Source organism: Colletotrichum scovillei (assembly GCF_011075155.1).
Source record: "Colletotrichum scovillei strain TJNH1 chromosome Unknown Contig00001, whole genome shotgun sequence".
Taxonomy (NCBI): Eukaryota; Fungi; Ascomycota; class Sordariomycetes; order Glomerellales; family Glomerellaceae; genus Colletotrichum; species Colletotrichum scovillei.
In genome coordinates, this window is record NW_023336259.1 from 291,890 (window position 1) to 309,853 (window position 17,964).

General features: G+C 49.7%; 7 protein-coding genes across 7 annotated transcripts; 3 read left to right on the forward strand and 4 right to left on the reverse strand.

The window, feature by feature from the left end:
- Nucleotides 1–352: 352 nt before the first annotated feature.
- On the reverse strand, nt 353–1,488 carry HER10_EVM0006332 (NAD-dependent deacetylase sirtuin-5; the record flags this gene model as incomplete). Its single annotated transcript, XM_035475920.1, has 1 exon — nt 353–1,488. The coding sequence occupies one exon, from the start codon at nt 1,486–1,488 to the stop codon at nt 403–405; it is 1,086 nt and encodes a 361-aa protein (XP_035338436.1). The 3' UTR covers nt 353–402.
- A 412-nt stretch (nt 1,489–1,900) lies between these two features.
- HER10_EVM0007039 (uncharacterized protein) lies at nt 1,901–3,571 on the reverse strand (the record flags this gene model as incomplete). The annotated part of the gene is made up of 6 exons (XM_035476606.1): nt 3,442–3,571; nt 3,321–3,389; nt 3,179–3,251; nt 2,263–3,126; nt 2,073–2,194; nt 1,901–2,008 (listed from the first exon to the last, which is right to left on the reverse strand). Exons 1-6 carry the CDS (start codon nt 3,487–3,489, stop codon nt 1,901–1,903), a joined length of 1,284 nt encoding a protein of 427 aa, XP_035338520.1. The 5' UTR covers nt 3,490–3,571.
- A 1,549-nt stretch (nt 3,572–5,120) lies between these two features.
- Nucleotides 5,121–6,386, forward strand: HER10_EVM0002095 (uncharacterized protein; the record flags this gene model as incomplete). The annotated part of the gene is made up of 1 exon (XM_035471821.1): nt 5,121–6,386. One exon carries the CDS (start codon nt 5,121–5,123, stop codon nt 6,384–6,386), a length of 1,266 nt encoding a protein of 421 aa, XP_035338052.1.
- Nucleotides 6,387–6,507: 121 nt separating this feature from the next.
- HER10_EVM0012820 (uncharacterized protein) lies at nt 6,508–7,651 on the reverse strand (the record flags this gene model as incomplete). Its single annotated transcript, XM_035482202.1, has 5 exons — nt 7,461–7,651; nt 7,161–7,408; nt 6,880–7,083; nt 6,743–6,825; nt 6,508–6,691 (listed from the first exon to the last, which is right to left on the reverse strand). The coding sequence occupies exons 1-5, from the start codon at nt 7,513–7,515 to the stop codon at nt 6,508–6,510; spliced, it is 774 nt and encodes a 257-aa protein (XP_035339042.1). The 5' UTR covers nt 7,516–7,651.
- Nucleotides 7,652–9,191: 1,540 nt separating this feature from the next.
- On the forward strand, nt 9,192–10,596 carry HER10_EVM0003982 (AreB protein; the record flags this gene model as incomplete). Its single annotated transcript, XM_035473642.1, has 3 exons — nt 9,192–9,460; nt 9,523–10,502; nt 10,567–10,596. The coding sequence occupies exons 1-3, from the start codon at nt 9,193–9,195 to the stop codon at nt 10,594–10,596; spliced, it is 1,278 nt and encodes a 425-aa protein (XP_035338233.1). The 5' UTR covers nt 9,192.
- A 769-nt stretch (nt 10,597–11,365) lies between these two features.
- On the reverse strand, nt 11,366–12,933 carry HER10_EVM0010731 (uncharacterized protein). The gene is made up of 3 exons (XM_035480182.1): nt 12,613–12,933; nt 12,483–12,551; nt 11,366–12,425 (listed from the first exon to the last, which is right to left on the reverse strand). The coding sequence occupies exons 1-3, from the start codon at nt 12,882–12,884 to the stop codon at nt 11,420–11,422; spliced, it is 1,347 nt and encodes a 448-aa protein (XP_035338862.1). The 5' UTR covers nt 12,885–12,933; the 3' UTR covers nt 11,366–11,419.
- Nucleotides 12,934–13,369: 436 nt separating this feature from the next.
- On the forward strand, nt 13,370–16,922 carry HER10_EVM0009421 (uncharacterized protein; the record flags this gene model as incomplete). Its single annotated transcript, XM_035478909.1, has 13 exons — nt 13,370–14,056; nt 14,114–14,204; nt 14,265–14,402; nt 14,458–14,465; nt 14,539–14,657; nt 14,707–15,017; nt 15,077–15,212; nt 15,277–15,410; nt 15,479–15,618; nt 15,669–15,723; nt 15,785–16,050; nt 16,117–16,727; nt 16,810–16,922. Exons 1-13 carry the CDS (start codon nt 13,404–13,406, stop codon nt 16,920–16,922), a joined length of 2,775 nt encoding a protein of 924 aa, XP_035338741.1. The 5' UTR covers nt 13,370–13,403.
- Nucleotides 16,923–17,964: the final 1,042 nt, after the last annotated feature.

The following is a 17,964-nucleotide window of genomic DNA, read 5'->3' on the forward strand; positions in this document are numbered from 1 at the left end:
GCAGGTGTATAACGCAAGGGGGTTCTTCTTGGATATATGTTGACGGAGACGAATGGAATTGGAGCATCAATAGTTGACACAGGTCATCTTGAAGGTATCTGGCAGCTTGGTCTTCCGCGTGGGAACCTAACACGGAGTTTGGAAGAATCTAAGTATGTGAACCATAATGCATGCCAGCTTGTATCAATCAGGGCTTATTACATAAAGTTTAACTGCCTCACGCATAGGCCGAGCGGTAAGTGATGCTGACGAGATAGAGATTGTATCGGCCGACTCATATCTACTAGACGCAATGCTCATCGCTTTCACACCGTCTTAGAGTAGAACAAGTGGGCACGGATTCACTGATTACGTTCACATAGCTCTGATTCCTCCGCAACCTGTGACAATGTGCCTCTTCCGCTATTTCTCCATGTTCTTCTCGACTTGCTCGTATGATTCGCCAACCACCGGTTTCAGTAACTGGGGAAGGACAACTGCTGCATCTCCTACAAACACCCAGTCCTTATCCGGCCGGATATGTCTAGCGTCTTCAGCTCGCGTGTTGATAACAGCAACCCTCGCACCCTTCTTGCGAGCCATCTCGGCATACCCAGCCGCCGGCCAGACCTTGCTGGTGGTTCCAATCGTCAGGAACAAGTCGATGGGCTCGGGGTCATCGAAGAGCGCCTGGGCCTCTTCAACAACCTCAACGGGCAGTGGTTCGCCAAACCAGACAACGGCGGGACGGAGGATGTTGTTCTTGCACTTGGGGCATTGCGGTAGGTCTTTCTTCTCTAACCCCGACGACAGCCGGATAACAGCAACGGGGTTCGATGGCGCCGGTTGATCCGGGGCTTTCAGAGCGGTCAGATCCCGCGTGGTCGGAGAATTGCCCTCATACTTCTCCCCGAGGATTTGCGCGTGTTTTCGCGCGATGCCGGCCAACAGTACTGGACTGGCGCGAGGCTTGTTGTCCGGATCGATGCTGCCTATGGTTCTCTCCTCGTCCTTCGAGGGATCGAGTGCTGGCGACAGAGACTCCTCAAAGTTGTCACGCTCGGTGTAGCCGCATCCAACCACATCAACGCAAGTCAGCGCAAAAAGATTGCCGTGGAGCTCCTTCAGCTGCCTGGGCGGATGACCAGCCCGAGGGCTCAAGTTATCGACATTTTGCGTCAACGCGACGAAGCCAGGCACTCTGCGCGCGAGCTCGGCCAGGGCATAGTGAGCAGGGTTCGGCTTGGCACGAAGGGCGTCGTGCCTGCGATACGTGTAAAATTGCCAGACGAGGCCCGGGTCATGACGGAAGCCTGCGGGTGAAGCGACCTGCGTTATGTCCTGGTTCCTCCACAGTCCGTTGGCTCCTCGGAAGGTGGCAAGGCCCGAGGATACGGAAAGACCTGCGCCGATGAGAGCAACGATGCGCTTTGACTTCTTGAGTGTGTCGTGGAAGTCAGCGACCGCGATAGGGTCTAGGTCGGGCTGAGTTGTACTTAAGTCAGCCATTGAATCTTGGCGTAGAGATGATACAAGTGTGGTCGGGTTGTAGTATGATACCTTGTTGTTTCGAAAGGTCAACAGGGAAATTGGTTCCTTCAAATATCTCTCCTAGTTGGCGTTGGTTGCCTAAAGAAAATGCGGCAAGGCGACAGAATCTGACACGTCTTCTTGGACCCCAAAACCAATACGGCGAAGCAACCAACAAAGAGATGACAAGTAACATCAGTCCCATTTTGGAAATTTCCCAGGACCGTTAGAAATAACATCCGGGGCCATGAACCAACACTGAACTGATGTGAGCTTGGGGCGTCTCATGATGCAAGGGGCCGCTGCCTGAGCAACATATTTTTGGCGAAAATGTCGAGACTTTATTGGCTGATGACAGCCATCGTAAACTGCTTCAAATATCCAAAATCAACTACGGATTCTTTGATGCCAAGCTTGATCCTCGAGCCAGCTCTACTGCCTTTTGCGCTGCTTTCCCAAAATCTGCTTCGGTATGCAATCCAAGATTGGCTTCCTCTAGCTGTGTGTTCCAGTCAGCATACTCAATATCAACATCGCATTTGACCGGTATGGGAACATCTTACGATTTTCAATCCCATCTCAGAATTGGTGCCTTGAAGTCGAACCACCATGGGAATCTTGAGCGGGCCCAGCTCTTTGGCTGCGCCAAGAATGGATTCTGCGATCATGTCGCCTCTGGTAATTCCTGCAAAGGCTTTATTAGCCAGAGAACTGAACGCCAGGCTTCTTCCATTAGCTGTATGGCGAACTTACCGCCATAGATGTTGACAAATATCGCCTTTACCCTCTGATCCCGCAGGATAATCTCAAATGCCTTGACCATGGTCTCCTTCGTCGCTTGTCCACCGGCATCAAGAAAGTTGGCACTGGCGCCACCGTGAAGGGCAATCGCATCATTGGTGGCCATCGCGAGACCTGCTCCATTGACCACATTGCCAATGTCGCCGTCCATGCGAACATAGACCAACCCATATTTCTCAGCCTCAGCTTCTTCTGGAACCTCGTGTTCCGTGTCTCGCTCTGCAAAAAGTGTTTTTTGCCGCTTGGCCGCAGCATCATCGAATGAGAACTTGGCGTCCATGCAAGTCAGACCTCCTTCTGATGAGCCTGCTAGAGTCTTGATCTCAAGCGAATAGGCGTCCTTTGTTGTAAAAATCTTATAAAGTCTGCCGAGTATGTCATGGAGGTCTTCCTTCTCTTTCGCCGAAGCACCGAGACATTTCGAGACTTTGTCGGTGAGTTCGGGTGTGATGCCTTCCGTGAACCCAAATCGAAATGTGTGCAGCTCGTCTGGATGCTGGGCTGCTATCTTTTCGATGGCGACTCCGCCAAATCTTGACGCGATGATTGTTGGACAATAGTTCTCGCGATCGAATGTGATCGCCAAGTACCACTTTCTCTCGGGATTCGGACTTTCCGTAACATGAAGCTTGTTGACCAGTATACCGTTGCCTACGGATTGACCCGTCTTCAAGTAGTGACCAAGCATGCGATTGGCAGCTTTCTCGGCGCTTTCCGCATCATTGACCAGTTGAATGCCGGCCCCTGAACCGTTGTCAAACTTGCCGTCATCGATATCACCTCTTAATATCTGCGATTTGAGCGAACAGGTTCCGCCTAAGTGTGTCAGTACATCTTAAATCGGCAGTCTAGAAGAAAACATAATTACCAAGCTCTGTGGCAATCACCGCAGCTTCGGCTGGTGTTCTAGCGAGGTGTCCTCGGGGTACTGGGATGCCAAACTGATCGGAAAGCATCAGCGACCCTTCCCATCCTAGTCTCTCTTATCGCTACAGAAGAGGAAACCTTACCTCCCTCAAAAGGTTCTGCGACTGATATTCATGTAGCGTGAGCCGGCGAAGTTGTTGTTTCGATACCAACTGAGGAGATATCAGCGATCTGGGTTATTATGCGTAAAGGCGCAGTACCTACATTTGCATTGAGACGCCACAACTTTGCTGTCAAAGTCCGAGTTGCCATGGTATCATGAAAATGCACATGAATGCATCAAGTTCAATATCGAAAGATTATTCACTCAATTCTAAACTGATCAAGACGGTAGGTAGATCACAGCAATTGACTGCTGGTATGCGAGCGATGGCCGGCGGCAATCAGGTACGTCATCCAGACAAAGGCAAGCTAGCAATGCTGTGGCTGGCTCTGGGCGAGTAAATAGCCGAAGGTTGAGCGCTGTCGGTTATATCGGCTATATCACCTTCTCCAATACCACGGATAGTTGAAGCCGATATCCACGCCGCAACTAAGTTCACTGCAACTGAACACCTGCAAACCCCAATTCAGACGGCTATGAAAATCTTGCTTGCATCGCACAAATTGTCCCAACTACCTACTGCACTTAGATCTGTACGCACCATGCAGAAATGGCATGGTCTCAAATTAACTGTGACTTGAACATTTTCAACGGGACTTACGGATTAAGATTTGGTGTCTTCGTGATCTCCCTTGCAAGGATGCTGGTTCGGGCCAATCAACCTCCATGATAGTAGCTATGACTGTGGACATAGCGACATAGGTAGTCGGGCGCGGTAAACGCGCTGTGTTGACTTTCCAGCCCCCTCTTTTCAGCTAGGCAGTTGGGCAGATTTTGACCAGGCAGACTGTAACCTTTATTTCTGCCTCGGACAAGTCATCAGGATCGTGCCGAGTGCTCTCAGTCCACAGGGTCAATACCACATCATCTGAATCTTTTCGAGCGTCCAGAGTCCAAAAACTGCACTACGCGGATGATGTCCTATCACAAAGTCACGGACGATGAGCCACCACCAGGTGTGACTGGATGGGATCTCTTGTGTGCTTGTGAGAAACGGCGTGGATGGCATAGGGAGCTTACATACGCACAGATCCGGCATGCTGCCATGAACTTTTGCGGCCTCTGCAACGTGTACAAAAATGTGGTTGAGGCGGTTATTGATGGGCGTCTTCCGGCATTATTCCAGGGAGCACGGAACGAGACTGAGCGAGGTCAGATTCTTGACGAACTTGTCGTAGGAAGCATTGGCCTTACAACAGCCAATACCGAGGAGAGCATGGATCTGCTCATCAAAGGAGTCTATGTCCGAGTCTCTCTCTTCATAGACCCCGAAGAACAATCTGTTTTCAGGGTCTCAAGTAATGGAGATGAGGAGGTTGGCTTTCCCAGAGAGACGCAGTTTGGACCGTCAACAGACTCTGATAGGAGCTTTGCGAGGGCGCGACAATGGCTTCGGCAATGCGTGGACCACCATGATTGCGGGAAGGCTCGTGGCTCATTCTATCCACGCAGGCTCCTTGATATTCGGGGTGATCAAGTTCGACTCGTCGAGACTGTCAAGGCCAGTGATTTTCAGGGGCCATACGTCTGCCTAAGCCACCGTTGGGGCGACGCAAAATTCTCACGGTTGACAAGTACGACTGAAAACCTACATGTGCACATGGAAGGAATCGAATGGGGAGACATTCCAAAGACATTCCAAGATGCCATTGTCATCTGTCGACGTCTAAGCGTGGAGTATCTGTGGATCGATACGTTGTGTATCTTGCAAGACTTTCCCGAAATGTCGGACGAGCAAAGGCGAATAACGGGTGCGGATTTTGCAGCTGAAAACTCAGCCATGGCCCGCATCTATCGGAACTCCTACTTCACCATCTACGCAAGCGTCTCAACAAGTATGGCCAGTGGCATTTTCTCATCCAAGCGTTACGGGAGTCATCAAATCAAGATCAGTGACGCCAATGGCAAAGAGTCGATCATGCGCATCAGAGAAAGAACGTCACACTTCACACCACCCACAGATCTGGAGACTAGAGGCTGGACATTCCAGGAGTATCTGCTACCTTGTCGAGTTCTAGAATTCGGGCATTTTGATATCTCTTGGAAGTGCGACCAAACCTACATCTGCGAATGTCAGCACAATACGGGGGCGGCTCACTGGCGCGAGGAGCTAGCTCGACGTGCATTGCCGCCTAAGAATGCTGTAAAGGCCGAGGAGTGGTGGGCAGGGATACTTCGGCAGTACACGATGAGGCACCTGGCAAAGGATGAGGATAAATTACCTGCTCTCTCCGGGCTTGCACAGCTCTATCACCAACTGACGCGCGATGCTTACCTGGTGGGCTTATGGCAAAAATCTCTTCCTCATTGCCTGTTGTGGTTCAACACTGCAAAAGCTGGCACGTATCCAATGCAGCTTGGTATAAGTCAAAGACCATTAACAGCCCGTGCTCCCTCCTGGTCCTGGGCCTCGCTTGATATCGTTAACGACGCCCAGTGCCGCTTCTGGTGGCCACGAGTATCGCTTTCTACAAATCCTATCATGTACGGAGACGGCGCTTCACCGCGGCCGGTATGCACCGTATACGAAGCTCTTTGTCAGCCGATAACGGATGATCCGTTTGGTGAGGTGAAAGGGGGCTTCGTTGACCTCGGTGTAATGCTCATTTCGGCGAGGGTCGGCACCAAGCCTCAAGGGGATGACAGCTTTAGCACGGCTGGCGATATAGCTTGGACACTGGATTATGTCGAAGACGGCACAGATGTTCACATATGTCTAGCTGACTGCAGCTTGGATGATGACGGTCTGCAAATTGGAGACAAAGTGTTCTGCGCGCCAATTGTGGAAACACTTTCAGAATCAGAATCAGATAGGGGCTGTTTGGTGCTCAAGCGCATGCTAGAAGGACCAGAATTCAGACGCATAGGCTTTGCCGTCTTGCGCAAGCAGAATCCAAGCTGGGATCGGGCGAATGGTCCGCTTAGAATGCACAGGGGATGGGGATACAAAGAGCCGGATCTAACGACTCCAGAATATGCCGAGAAGGTTCAGAATTATGCCCTGCCGTACAACTCAAATGTACTGTGCCGTATTAGAATCGTTTGAGTTAGCTGAGAAAGCTGACAGGTTCATGATGACTTCTTCATCTCGGATGTTGTAATATTTCGATCCACCTTTCTGCATTTGGTAAAATTCAGTGGCCAACACAGTCCAAATTCATATTCATTCAAATAGCTCTGCCCCCATCGACCTCCAAGTTGACACCAGTGATGAACTTGCTCTCGTCCGAAACCAAGAATACAGAGGCGTCTACTACGTCTTCAATCTCACCCAATCTTTGCAAGGGGACGTTTCCAATGAACTTCTGGCGATTTTCCGGTGTGTCCTTCATGCCAATGAAGGATTCGAAGCTACGTATGTGGATAAGCAACAATCGGATGGCTCGGAGGAGTCCAACTTACAGGCCAGTTCCAGTCAAAAGAGGACAGATGGAATTCACGCGGATCTTATGGGCACCGTACTCGGCCGCCAGTCCCTTGGTTGCCTGCAATCTGGTTAGCCAAGTGTCGTTTATCTATATCAGTCACTCTCTACTTACGTTGCAGACGGCTCCTTTAGAGGCATTGTACCACACAAGTCCTGGCCGGGGACGCAAAGCTCCAATCGAGGAGATGTTGAGCATAACGCCTCCCTCCCCTTGCTTGATGACTCTCGGCATGAACGCCGCGGTGCCGAGGAAGATGCCCTTCACGTTGACGTTGAATACCCTGTCAAACTCGCTCTCCGTTACCTCAACCGTAGGCTGTGGCAGTAGAAAGTCAGCGTGTCATTCCCTACGAGTCATACCCTTTTAGTTTATAGATGTGCGGCAATTCTGACCTTGTTCCTGTAAGTCGTGCCGGCGTTATTCACAAGACAGTCAATTCGGCCGTAGCGCGATTGCGCGGCATCCATCAACTTCTCCCAGTCCTCAGCATTTGTGACGTCTGCTTTGAAGAACGATATCGAATCAGGAGCGCTTTGCGCTACTCTTTGTCCGTCGCTCTCATTGATGTCGGTAATAAGAACTTTTGCTCCTTCTTGGGCGAACTTGTTGGCGATACCCTCACCGAAGCCATGTCCTCCGCCTTGAGAATGTCAGAAAGCCCAGTATACGGTTGGAAGGGGATGCTGTTCTACCTGTGATGATGACAACCTTTCCAGCTAGTCTCGATCCTGTCTTGGTGTCACTCATGTTGATTGCTTCTTCGCCTCAGACGTCCAGATATTGATACAATTTTTGGTGTAGTTGATCAAGATGTTTCATTGATTTTTGCCAAATACGACGGCTCTTTAATATGTCACAATTATAACCCCTCACTTAAATAACCGTAGAGGTTGTACAGCGCATCGCGTGCCTAAGTACTGAGACCGCGACAAAGCACATTGCATCATAAGAAGGCGGGGAGGTGCGGGGGTTAGTACGCCGGGCAACGAATTCCGTGTGCCGCCACGGCACGGTCCGGCGAAACCCTTTACGGCTCGGTTATACAACTCATTTTCCGTGGTTTTTCTTTTTCGAATTGAACAGGTGAATGACTGAGTGTCAACAACGCGAAGAGCGCTCGATAGATGCATGTTGTCTTACTCGGATCTCGGTTGCCAATGCAGTATGCAACAACCCAGCACCCCTCCATGTCGAATGGACATCAGCTCGTTACCACAGGGTTTTTTTTGCATGTGCTGCACGGTGTGAGGTTCAGCAACAACATCCACGAGTGATTCAAGACGTCAAAACTCAAGTCTTTCCAGGTTAGTTACGGTAGTCCGCAACTCTGCACTTGAGATTCGTCTACCTTACTCCAGAGCCTCTTGAGAAATCGTCCCTCTGTGTAAATCACATGTATATGAGGCCATTGTGCGCCGTTTCCATGAAGTCAGTGAGAGAATGATGTTCTTGAGATCGGCTTCCTGTGTCAATTGAAGTGAGATTAAGGCGATGCCTACGTGTAGATAAGGCAAGGATTGGAATGCTCAAGTTGCGCGGCTCTCAGAAAATTACGAGACTTCCTAGCACTCGCTGCTTACCAAATTCAGATTGCGGGGGATGGAGTCGACTCTGTTGCTGATGAAGGTGCTCATCTATCAAAGCACGATTATCAGATATAATTACAAAAACTTGCTAGTGCTAGGTCTTAAGGCTTTAAGTCGACTACCTAGACCTAGAAACTAAGTAAATTTGCACTAGGCAACCAAGTTGGTCTTCAAAAAGTCAACTTTCTGACAATTTGTTATAGTATCATTGCAGTAGTGAGGTAGCATGTGTCAAAGTCACCGAGTCAGGTTTCCAAAACCCACTCTTGGTGTCACTCCCGAACCCAACTTCCGACCGGGAAGACACAGGGGATTGCTGTTCGTCCTAACCCATACGCGTTCTGGAAAGGTTTTGCGCTGCCTCACTCAGCCTTCAAAGAAAAGCGTGGGGTCTCATCCCATGATCTCCAAAGTTTCATCTTCCCTGCCAGCGAAACCACATCCATTGACTTTACTACTCCTCAGCACCCCACACAACTAATTCCAGCCCCAATATACCCCGCATGGAGCTAGATATTTGGAAAGATAAGCGGCTCCTGGTCGGGGATTGCCCTGTCTATAAGTCCCGACTACAACAACCGTTCCGCCAAGATGGCTGCGCGGGCCAACCGGTCAGGTCTGCGGGGTGCTGCTAAGCTGAACTCTGTCCGAGGTGTGTTCGGCATCAGGTTTTGAGAGGGTAGGGAATGCGGCAGATGTCAATCCCCATACTTGCGGGCGTTGAATTGCCGCAGGCGCTTTTCGGAGTGTGCTTAAATACCGAGTCCGTCTTATATCTCGAAGATTGAGGACATCATTCAGTTTTACATCATTCTATTGTCCTCATCCACCAAAGACGATGGCTACTATTCAGCAAACGCCTGTGCTGGGGGTGACCCCAAGCATGACTCAAGGTCTGAAGTCTTCGACTGAGCATGTTGAACATGTCGAGCACGTGGAAGACAAAGCTTCTTTGATCCAGCAGACGAGTTTGCTTGGGTTGAAGAACATTGAGACAGAAGCATATGTGGTGGATAAGTTGAACGCTGACTTTGAGCTGGTTCCAATCGTTCTTGATGAGATTCGGCCAAATGAGGTTCTTGTTGAAATGAAATACAGTGGAGTGTGTATGTCAAATTCAACGATAACCTAAGAGCATCTCATGCATCAGTCATTGACAGTATCACAGGCCATACCGATATAGTAACACAACAGGGCGGTCTTCCCTTCGTGGAATTTCCCGCTATTTTCGGTCACGAAGGAGCTGGTGTAGTCCGCGACATTGGAAGAGACGTCAAGATCAAAGACCTAGCCATTGGTGACGCAGTTCTCCTCTCCTTCAATCATTGTGGATCATGCAAGACCTGTACGAGCGGTCACTCAGCACTCTGCCCAGAATCGTCAATGATCAACATCAATTCCGTACGAGTAAGCGACCGCAGCACACCAGCTCGGCTGGCTTCCGATGGCCGTGCTGTCCGGAGCCAATTCTTCGGGCAGTCTTCATTCTGCAAAATGTCCGTCGTCAACGAGAAATCAGTGGTCCGGTGTCCACCTTCGGCAGTCGAGCACATGGGCGTCTATGCCCCACTCGGATGCGGACTCCAGACCGGCGCCGGAACGGTCATGAACGTCGTCAAGCCGGGCAAAGAAGACTCCATTATCATTTTCGGACTCGGAAGTGTGGGTCTTGCGGCGTTGATGGCGGCACGCTACCTCGAAACCGGGCAGATCATTGCCGTCGATATTGTCCCCGAACGCCTTGTGCTTGCAAAGGAGCTCGGAGCCACACACACTATCAACTCGAGGGAATGCAGCGATGTAGTCCAGGAGATCAAGAAAATAAGCAACGGGGGTCCAACATTCGCTGTAGAATGCACTGGAATCTTGAAGGTCATCGAAGACATGATTGCTTGCATCGGTCCCCTGGGTACAGCTATCCAAGTTGGGGTACCACCTCCAGGAGCCACAATCAAGCTCGACCCGCAAGAGTTCCTGATTGGGAACAAGAAATATGTTGGCGTAATTGAGGGAGATGCGGTTCCTGCAGAGTTCATTCCCAGATTGATCTCCATGCACCAAGAAGGCAGATTCCCCATCGACAAGTTAGCTGGATTTTACCCAGCATCACAGTTGAACCATGCCATACAAGAAATGGCTACAGGAAAAGTAAGTTGGCATAGCTTCCGTCCAATTTCTTCGTATGCTTCGAAAGCTGACCAAACTTGAAAAGGTCATCAAGCCAGTGATTCAATGGACTTAGCCCAGCATCCCGTGGTCAGGTAGACAAAGCGATGGGCATGGCTGGACAGAGGTCTCGAACAAATGATCGTCAGCGGGGTACATATTTTCGGTATAGAGATACATCTGTCGACTCGTTCTAGATCTGATTTCACTACATACTTCCGCGAGGTCCCGCGGTTAGCAAGCAATTATGAAAGCGGCAGGCTGGCTGGCTTGTCGATCATATCTCCACTGATTCAAGCCTTGGTTCGAAGCACGCCAAGGCATTTGTTGATCGTTCTTCGAGAGACTGGCTACGCCTAAGAAATAAAAATGTGCGTTCAAACCAAGCGTCATCTGCAACTCAGTTCGGCCCCAATTGCCTGGAAAAGAGATCGCGCCGTGTCTCATTAAGTCGTTCAACGCCACCAAAAGCCTCCTAGTGCTACAAGAATGCATCTTACTTCAGCCCTGCCACAGGAAGATTAGACCACACTGCAAACGGCTTTCACCCGCATTTATCACCGCATTCCCCAAGCCCATGCAAGATGACTGTCTCACGCGGCGTCTTAGAGCAGCTATCGCCCGAGTTAGCCATGTACACCGCGGCGGGATCGGTCCGGTCCCGCACTGGAGAAGCCGTTTCTCGACTGCCGGGAGTTAGTGTGCTCGTTCCCGCAGGAACTGGCTGTTCCTCTCTCATTGCGTCTAGCTGCACAAAATCTCGGAAACCTATCGCGTGCCTCTATGGACATTGACACAGTCACAGGATTTGTTGGTAGGCAATAAGCAAAGCAGTCAAATTAACCAGCTAATCCCATGCTTCCCCCAAGCTATCTCTATGATGATATCGGTGCCCACCATCACTTAGTGGTGATCAATTTTGAAGGCGCCGAGTGAACTGTCAGCGGCGGTGGCCGACTGGGTCCCTCGTCGTCTGAACCCCAGAAATTCAACTTGGCAATGGCCAGGTTTGTCTTCTCCTTCATATCATCACCATACACCCACAGATGCTTCATCTTCCTCGTAGAGTTCTTGAGGTGTTCCACCGCCTTATTCTGAAGGATAGGGGCCGTCTGTAATGGAGGAACCCAACCCGTTTCGTCTGTCGGATCATGATGCAGACAAGCTGCCAGCACGATCGATTTAAGGGAGTCTCGGCTGCTGAAGTCTCCTGCCAGGCTTTCCCATCTCTGAGCGGCAAGATCCTCGGCCTTGATGGATGATGTGGGACTGCGCGCGGCCACCCAAACTGGCAACCGGCATTCCAAACCCCATCGGTCTTCCTCAGAATCCACGTCCCACCCACGAAAGATGACAGCCTTTCCGCGAACATCGCCAAGAAGAGGCCATTCTTTGCCCGTGTACAAGAGGTTTTCTTTCTTCATATCTCTCTTGAAGTCTCTGTTGAAGTTCTTCGGCACATCGTCGTAATTGATGCTGTAGCCCTCGGACCAATGCTTGTCGGCGTCATACGTTGCGGAGGCGGATGAGAAACTGAGCATGATCATGACCGTTTCATTATCATTCTGTTTCAAGAAATCCCTGACATCATCAAGTACGTCTTCGAGTTGCTTTTCAAGGACCAGAGGGCCGTGCCGTAGTCTGCGTTCTCCGTCACATCGTAGGTCGAGCAGTCGAACGCCGTTTTGTAGTTGAGTGCGAATACTGTCTTTGTGGCACTTGTGCATGCCCATTAACTGTGATCTCAGCTTCTTATTGCTGATTTCTGGCTCGACGTCAAGGTTCGCGACGTCGTTGATCCAATAGGTTGAGGCACTGCTACACCGAGTGCCCGGCAAGCTCAAATCCTTTACACACATCTCGTCGGGGAGGTGCTTCATCCAAGATTTGGCACAGAAATCGGTTCTGTCGGCATGTTAGATCGAGAAAAGTCACTCCTTGACTCAAGATTACTATGCTCACTTGGGCTGCATGACACATTGCCGCTTCTCGAAGTCAAAATTGCCTGTAGAGCCAACATAATCCCAATAACTATTGATGGTCAGCTAGTGCCGGAGTTGGTGACTCGGGCAACGGGAACTCTGGAACTTACTCGGTTGCTTTCATGTACTTGTTGCGGTATTGAAAGGCTCCCTCAATGATAATGTAGTACTCGAAATGACGCGTGCCTGAAGTAAGGCCCAGAAGGTTACTGAACTGAATTAGCTCAACTCCCTTCCGAACCCATCGCGTTCCGGGCAGAAGCTTGAGAGATCCTCCAGCAGAAGCACATAGTACGACATGATATTGAGGGTACTGCGCCTGCAAAATCTGCAGTCTGTTCTGAACAGGGCTTTTGGCGCTTGTTGGAAGTCCCACTGCCATAGTTGGATTGTTGATTTGTTGCGAATTGAAGATCAACGGAAATGCTTTCGCAACTGAAGTCTTAATCCATGCCTTGAGCCCGGAGACAGAATTATATAGATGCTCACGGCAATTTCCTCTGCACTGCTTCAGATGCGTGTTTTCCACGTCAGACTAGCCTGGCTGATAGGTGACAAAAGTCCGGGGTAAGACAGCCTGCATTCGTCCAGTCGGGCTGAATACGCCAAGAAACCAACCCATCTCTCGCACCATGCGGCTGAGCCGTAGTGAGACAAACGAAAGCCAGAATTCTATCCTGGCCGTTTCCGGTGTGAGTTACTCGTGGTTCCGGCAGGTACGCACGCGACCATGGAAACGATGGCGAGTGCCCATTGCTGGAGCCTGGAGCGTGGACGTACTTGACTAGGACGATGACTGCGCCCATGATACAAAATAGAGACTACGACGTTACCACGGACCTGGAGCTCTATCATATGGACCAGCCGCCTTCTTTCAACTTCTGCACCACACTTACTTATCATGGAAAGTGCTTACAACAGTCCCCCGTCGACACCCGGCGCCAAAACTTTCAACGGTGCTACAAAAAGCCCGTCTGACTCGGACACGATTTTGACATTTCAACGCATAGACAAAGCAACACCTACGTCATCTTCTGGGGCGAAGGCTGATGCCACGTCTTTTCCAGTGACGGGAAGTCCTGGGGGAACCATCGGGTTCGCCGTCCTGTTGAAGAAATGCGGCTTCAACGCCAACGCCAACGTTGGGATGCACGGTGTCACCATGGCTAAGATCAAAGAGGGGATGATTGCAATTGGTCTGGCCAAGGAGTTTGACATATGGAGTTCTCCGTCGGCTATACTCCTCGACTATGACCTTACTCTTTCGGAGTACGTGGAGCAGGTATCGAAGCTTACGAAAACTCCCGAATCGGATGTGAGAATTTACTACGGTCTGAAGAAGGATCACAACGCGCAGACAGTACAGGACATCTACAAGACTGGAGAATTTATCATCAGGATCGTCCAAATCAAGAATGATAAGTCGCAGGCGATTCAAGCTCTGAGAGTGATGAAGTCGCCTCCAGAAGATGCACGTGCAGACGGCCATATCATTGATAGCCAGGAACTAGGCTCTCAAACACTCTCGGACCTAAGAGACGGAATCAGCGCAATGCAAGTCTACTATGTTCTTGACTCGCTCTGTATTTCCGCTAACATCACGACATGAAGGTCACAACTAAAAGATAAACATCACTTTTGCCTGCCGGATGAAACCCCTCTCCATGATAAAACCAGATTCGACGACTACATCAAAATGCTTGTAAGTTTGAGTCCTTCCAATTTTACCATTTGAACATTCAAACTGAACCAATAAATCAAGGATGAGACATGTCCGTATGAAAGTAGCGTTCCATCGATCAACCTCAGGTTTAAAGACGCTTCATCTTGTTTCGATGAAGATCAGCCAAAGACAGTTTTGACAGCTTTGGGTGACAATAAAACAGTTCAAAAGGCCGAGGTACGACACCATGGATCTGGATCTTAAATGATTAACTGACACAGTTTCGCCACAGACCTCCAGGTTAGAGTGATCTGTTCAAACGCGTTTTACATCAACTTTGATTCAAAATGAATGCCTAACCTTCAAGTCCCAGTATCTCACCGTCGTCACTCGATGAGTTGCAGTGGGAACTCGTCATGAAGAACTGCCAAGTCATGCACGGCTGGTATATTGATCCGGTCAGCACTGAGATCAAAATGGCACCAAAACCAGGTTCGTTGTTGATGCTTGACAATACGAGCTTCTACTGATAGTTGTATAGCATTCCGTCTCAAGTCAGGTTTGAATCTTGACTACAGCCCAGATAGCACAGTCTCCACTGCAGAGGTTGAGATCGCCATTCCCAACTACGGGGTCACGGACGGTTCAAAAATTGATGTCGTCACTACTGAGAGCGGGATCAAGCACTCTCTTGTTCGTAATAGCTTTGACAAGTCTTCTATGGATAACAAAATCGCTCTTGGTTACTCAGGAATCGGTATCAACGTGGCTAGCGGGAAGTCCTTCGACTCCCAGGGTGAGCAGTCATCAGGGAGCAACAGGTCCGTCAAGAGCATGATCGGTATATACAAGGTAGGCAGCGCGCTACCAGAACTAAGTTACTTGACTTCACATCGCTTATAACCGCCTAGCTTCCTCGAGTTACTTTGTTCCTCAACGCGGATGAGCTCGTTCCGACCAAAGCATTCATAGATGGCATTGAAAAGATCAAGAAGCTAGGAGAGGAAGCGGACGAGACAGACGTTCGAAAGTTTTACGAAAAGTTTGGTACGTGATTGTCTCGTGATACAGCTCTCGCCTCATACAAGATGAAATTGTTGAAACTTTATAGGACAATTTTTCTGCCACGAGGTCGTTCTCGGGGGAATGTTGCTTTCGACAAAAGCTCTGGTTGGCAACGAATCCCAGGAAGAAGAAAAGAGCCGGTGTTCCTTTAAGCACGCCATCGGGATGTCTGTCTCCTCTGTATGCATACTATCTGAAACGGCTTTACACCTCTATCAAGTACAGTGAAAACTGACGAGTAGTTACAGCCTGTGGAAGTCATTATTGGGGCGGATTCAAAGAAAGAAATCGCATCAGGTGCCGATCAGAGCATTGTTCGCAGCTATAAAGATAGCGATGACAGCGTGGTGTTCGAAGCTGTTGGTGGGAACACCATCTTGGCTTCTAGGTACGAGCCCTTAGCTTCAAAACTCCGTGTGTGATCTGACGTTTTCACAGTCCACAACAATGGTGCGCAACAGTTGGAGATTACAACAATTGGAGAGTTATCGGGGTAAGAATACTGTCTACAGTTGGTGAAATTGTGATCTGATTCTTGCCTAACCTTTTGATAGAGACAAGAGATGAAGTTGATCCTCGACTCATTCCAAGATAGTGGAGATCATGAGCTCCAAGACGTCGTCGAATTGTTCACTAAAGCATCTCAACTTACTGTCTCGAAGTTCATTGACATTCCAAAGTCAGCAAAAATCATTGCGCAATTCCGGTTCAAGACGAAGAGCACGAATGCGGACAAAACACACTACCTTCGTCATGACATCAACAATCTCATTGAGTTTGGAACTCGATCTGCGAGTGAGCAGAGGGTTATGCCACAGAAGTAAGTTTCCGTCCCGGATCATGCATGTGGTTTCGGAACATCAACTCATCTGGGTTATATCGTAAGATATCAGGGGCCGCGAGTCGAACCATACGACCCTTCATGGAAAGATCAAGATGGTCTTTGGACCATAGCTCCAGTGGTGGGAGCTGGGATATGTTGCCATGGGAGTCAAGGGCGATCGCAATTAGTCGATGGCTCTAGGGTCACTATCCGTTCCGGGCGCGATTCGCAAACCGCCTGGTATCTCTCCGTCCTCAGAACTTCGGCGGGAATTTTCGTACCCTGTATCACGACCTCGAAACACTTCGTATGGAGAGTCCGAGAAGTTCTGCGGCCCAACACCAGGAGCACCATTGCAAAAGAGCCTTCACCCGACAAACCGCTCAGACACGATGCGGTTCTGTGCTTGACTTATGACTTTGAGGACAACCCCCGAGGCTACCGAGACTTCAAAGACGACGATCGCGGCTTCCGGAATGTAGAGTACCCGGACAAAGACACCACCCAGTTGGTGCTCGTTGAATCACGTAACAGAACGGATATATGGCCGGATCGCAGAGTTCTTCTTCTCGCCGACGGAGAGCCCTTTTTCACAGAGTCTACTGCCAAAGTCGCAGACTTGAATGATTCCGAGATCTCTGTGAGAATTGCAAAGTTCAACATCGACGTCCGTGGTAGGTTGCCTTTTATGTTGTTGCTTCTAATCAATTGGGACATTGGATGGCTGACTTGCACACACTTACTTGCGCGGCATAGACCAAATGGATGACGACTATGATATCTTGCAGAGGGATGGCAATGCCATCAGGGCGAGACACGAGGAGCAGCAGAAGAAGTTGAAGACCAGAGATGAGGGGTCCTCGGGGTAATCGTTTGCTCGTAGTTTCTTTTGAGATAGCAGACTAGGATATGTTCAAACGTTTATTCGGGGATGAAAATCAAGTTCCTTGTGATTTCAAAAGACTTCATCTGAGCCCTCATGTCGCTTGTTATTTCTATTACTCAAAGGCGGATCTGCGCCGGAGGTTTATGTATAGATACCATGCCGTGTCGAGGCTGGGTGCGACACCTAAAGTACCAAGGTAGTATGGATCAACTTGAATTAGAGTATGACTTCTTTGATCCCTCCATCATGCAATAAAAGCACCCAATACCAAAGTCACCCGAGCCCTCAAAGTTGCCCCCCGGCCATTTCATATCTTGCCTCTTCGTTCGCATGCTACAATCCGGGCCACTTGAAGCAACATCAGCATGAACTCACACTCGTAAGAGAGGGAAACTAAAGAAGCTCGGAAACTCACAAGAAGAACTTGCATGTCGCGCCTTCACCTGGGCGAGCGGACTTGACTTTGCCACCCCAGTCCCAGTTCGGGTACGTCTCCAGGCCATCTCGGAAACAGGCCCACCAGCAGTCACCATTCCAATCCTTTTCGGTACAGAGATGAACGGAGACGCAAGGTTGTTCCTCCCGCTTGTCTTCAGATGCTCCGAGGGGATCTCTATGGGTTTCATCTGTCAAACGTTCGGAGACGTGGCTGGTCGGTGATGGAGGTAGGAGATTGTTCCAGTGATCCTTCTCTAGTTGAGAAGCGCGCGTAGGATCGATTATAATCGACATGGAGGCATCAGCTGCAGCGAGCATGCAATTGAGGACAATGGCACAGATGTATAAAGTGAGGGCTAACATGGTGTTAATGGCGGATGGCCCAGAAACGAGTGGCCTAGGGTCACTCGGTGCGATGTATCGAAGAGATCAAGAAGTCAAGACAACATTTGCCGGCGCCACGACGTAGCTTTATTCTGGTTTTCTGGTCGATCAGGATCTCCATCGCATGTCGCATTGCATGTTTGGTGTCTTTGAGTGTTGACAGTAGCTACAAAAAAACATCCCTCGATGTCGGAAATGCCCAA

Excerpts from the sequence above, each read along its gene's own strand:
- HER10_EVM0010731 (XM_035480182.1), bottom strand. The coding sequence starts at position 12,884 with ATGGCAGTGGGACTTCCAACAAGCGCCAAAAGCCCTGTTCAGAACAGA. Across the intron at positions 12,552-12,612 it reads AAGTACATGAAAGCAACCGA|TTATTGGGATTATGTTGGCT; the intron begins GTAAGTTCCAGA and ends GACCATCAATAG. Across the intron at positions 12,426-12,482 it reads CAATGTGTCATGCAGCCCAA|AACCGATTTCTGTGCCAAAT; the intron begins GTGAGCATAGTA and ends ACATGCCGACAG.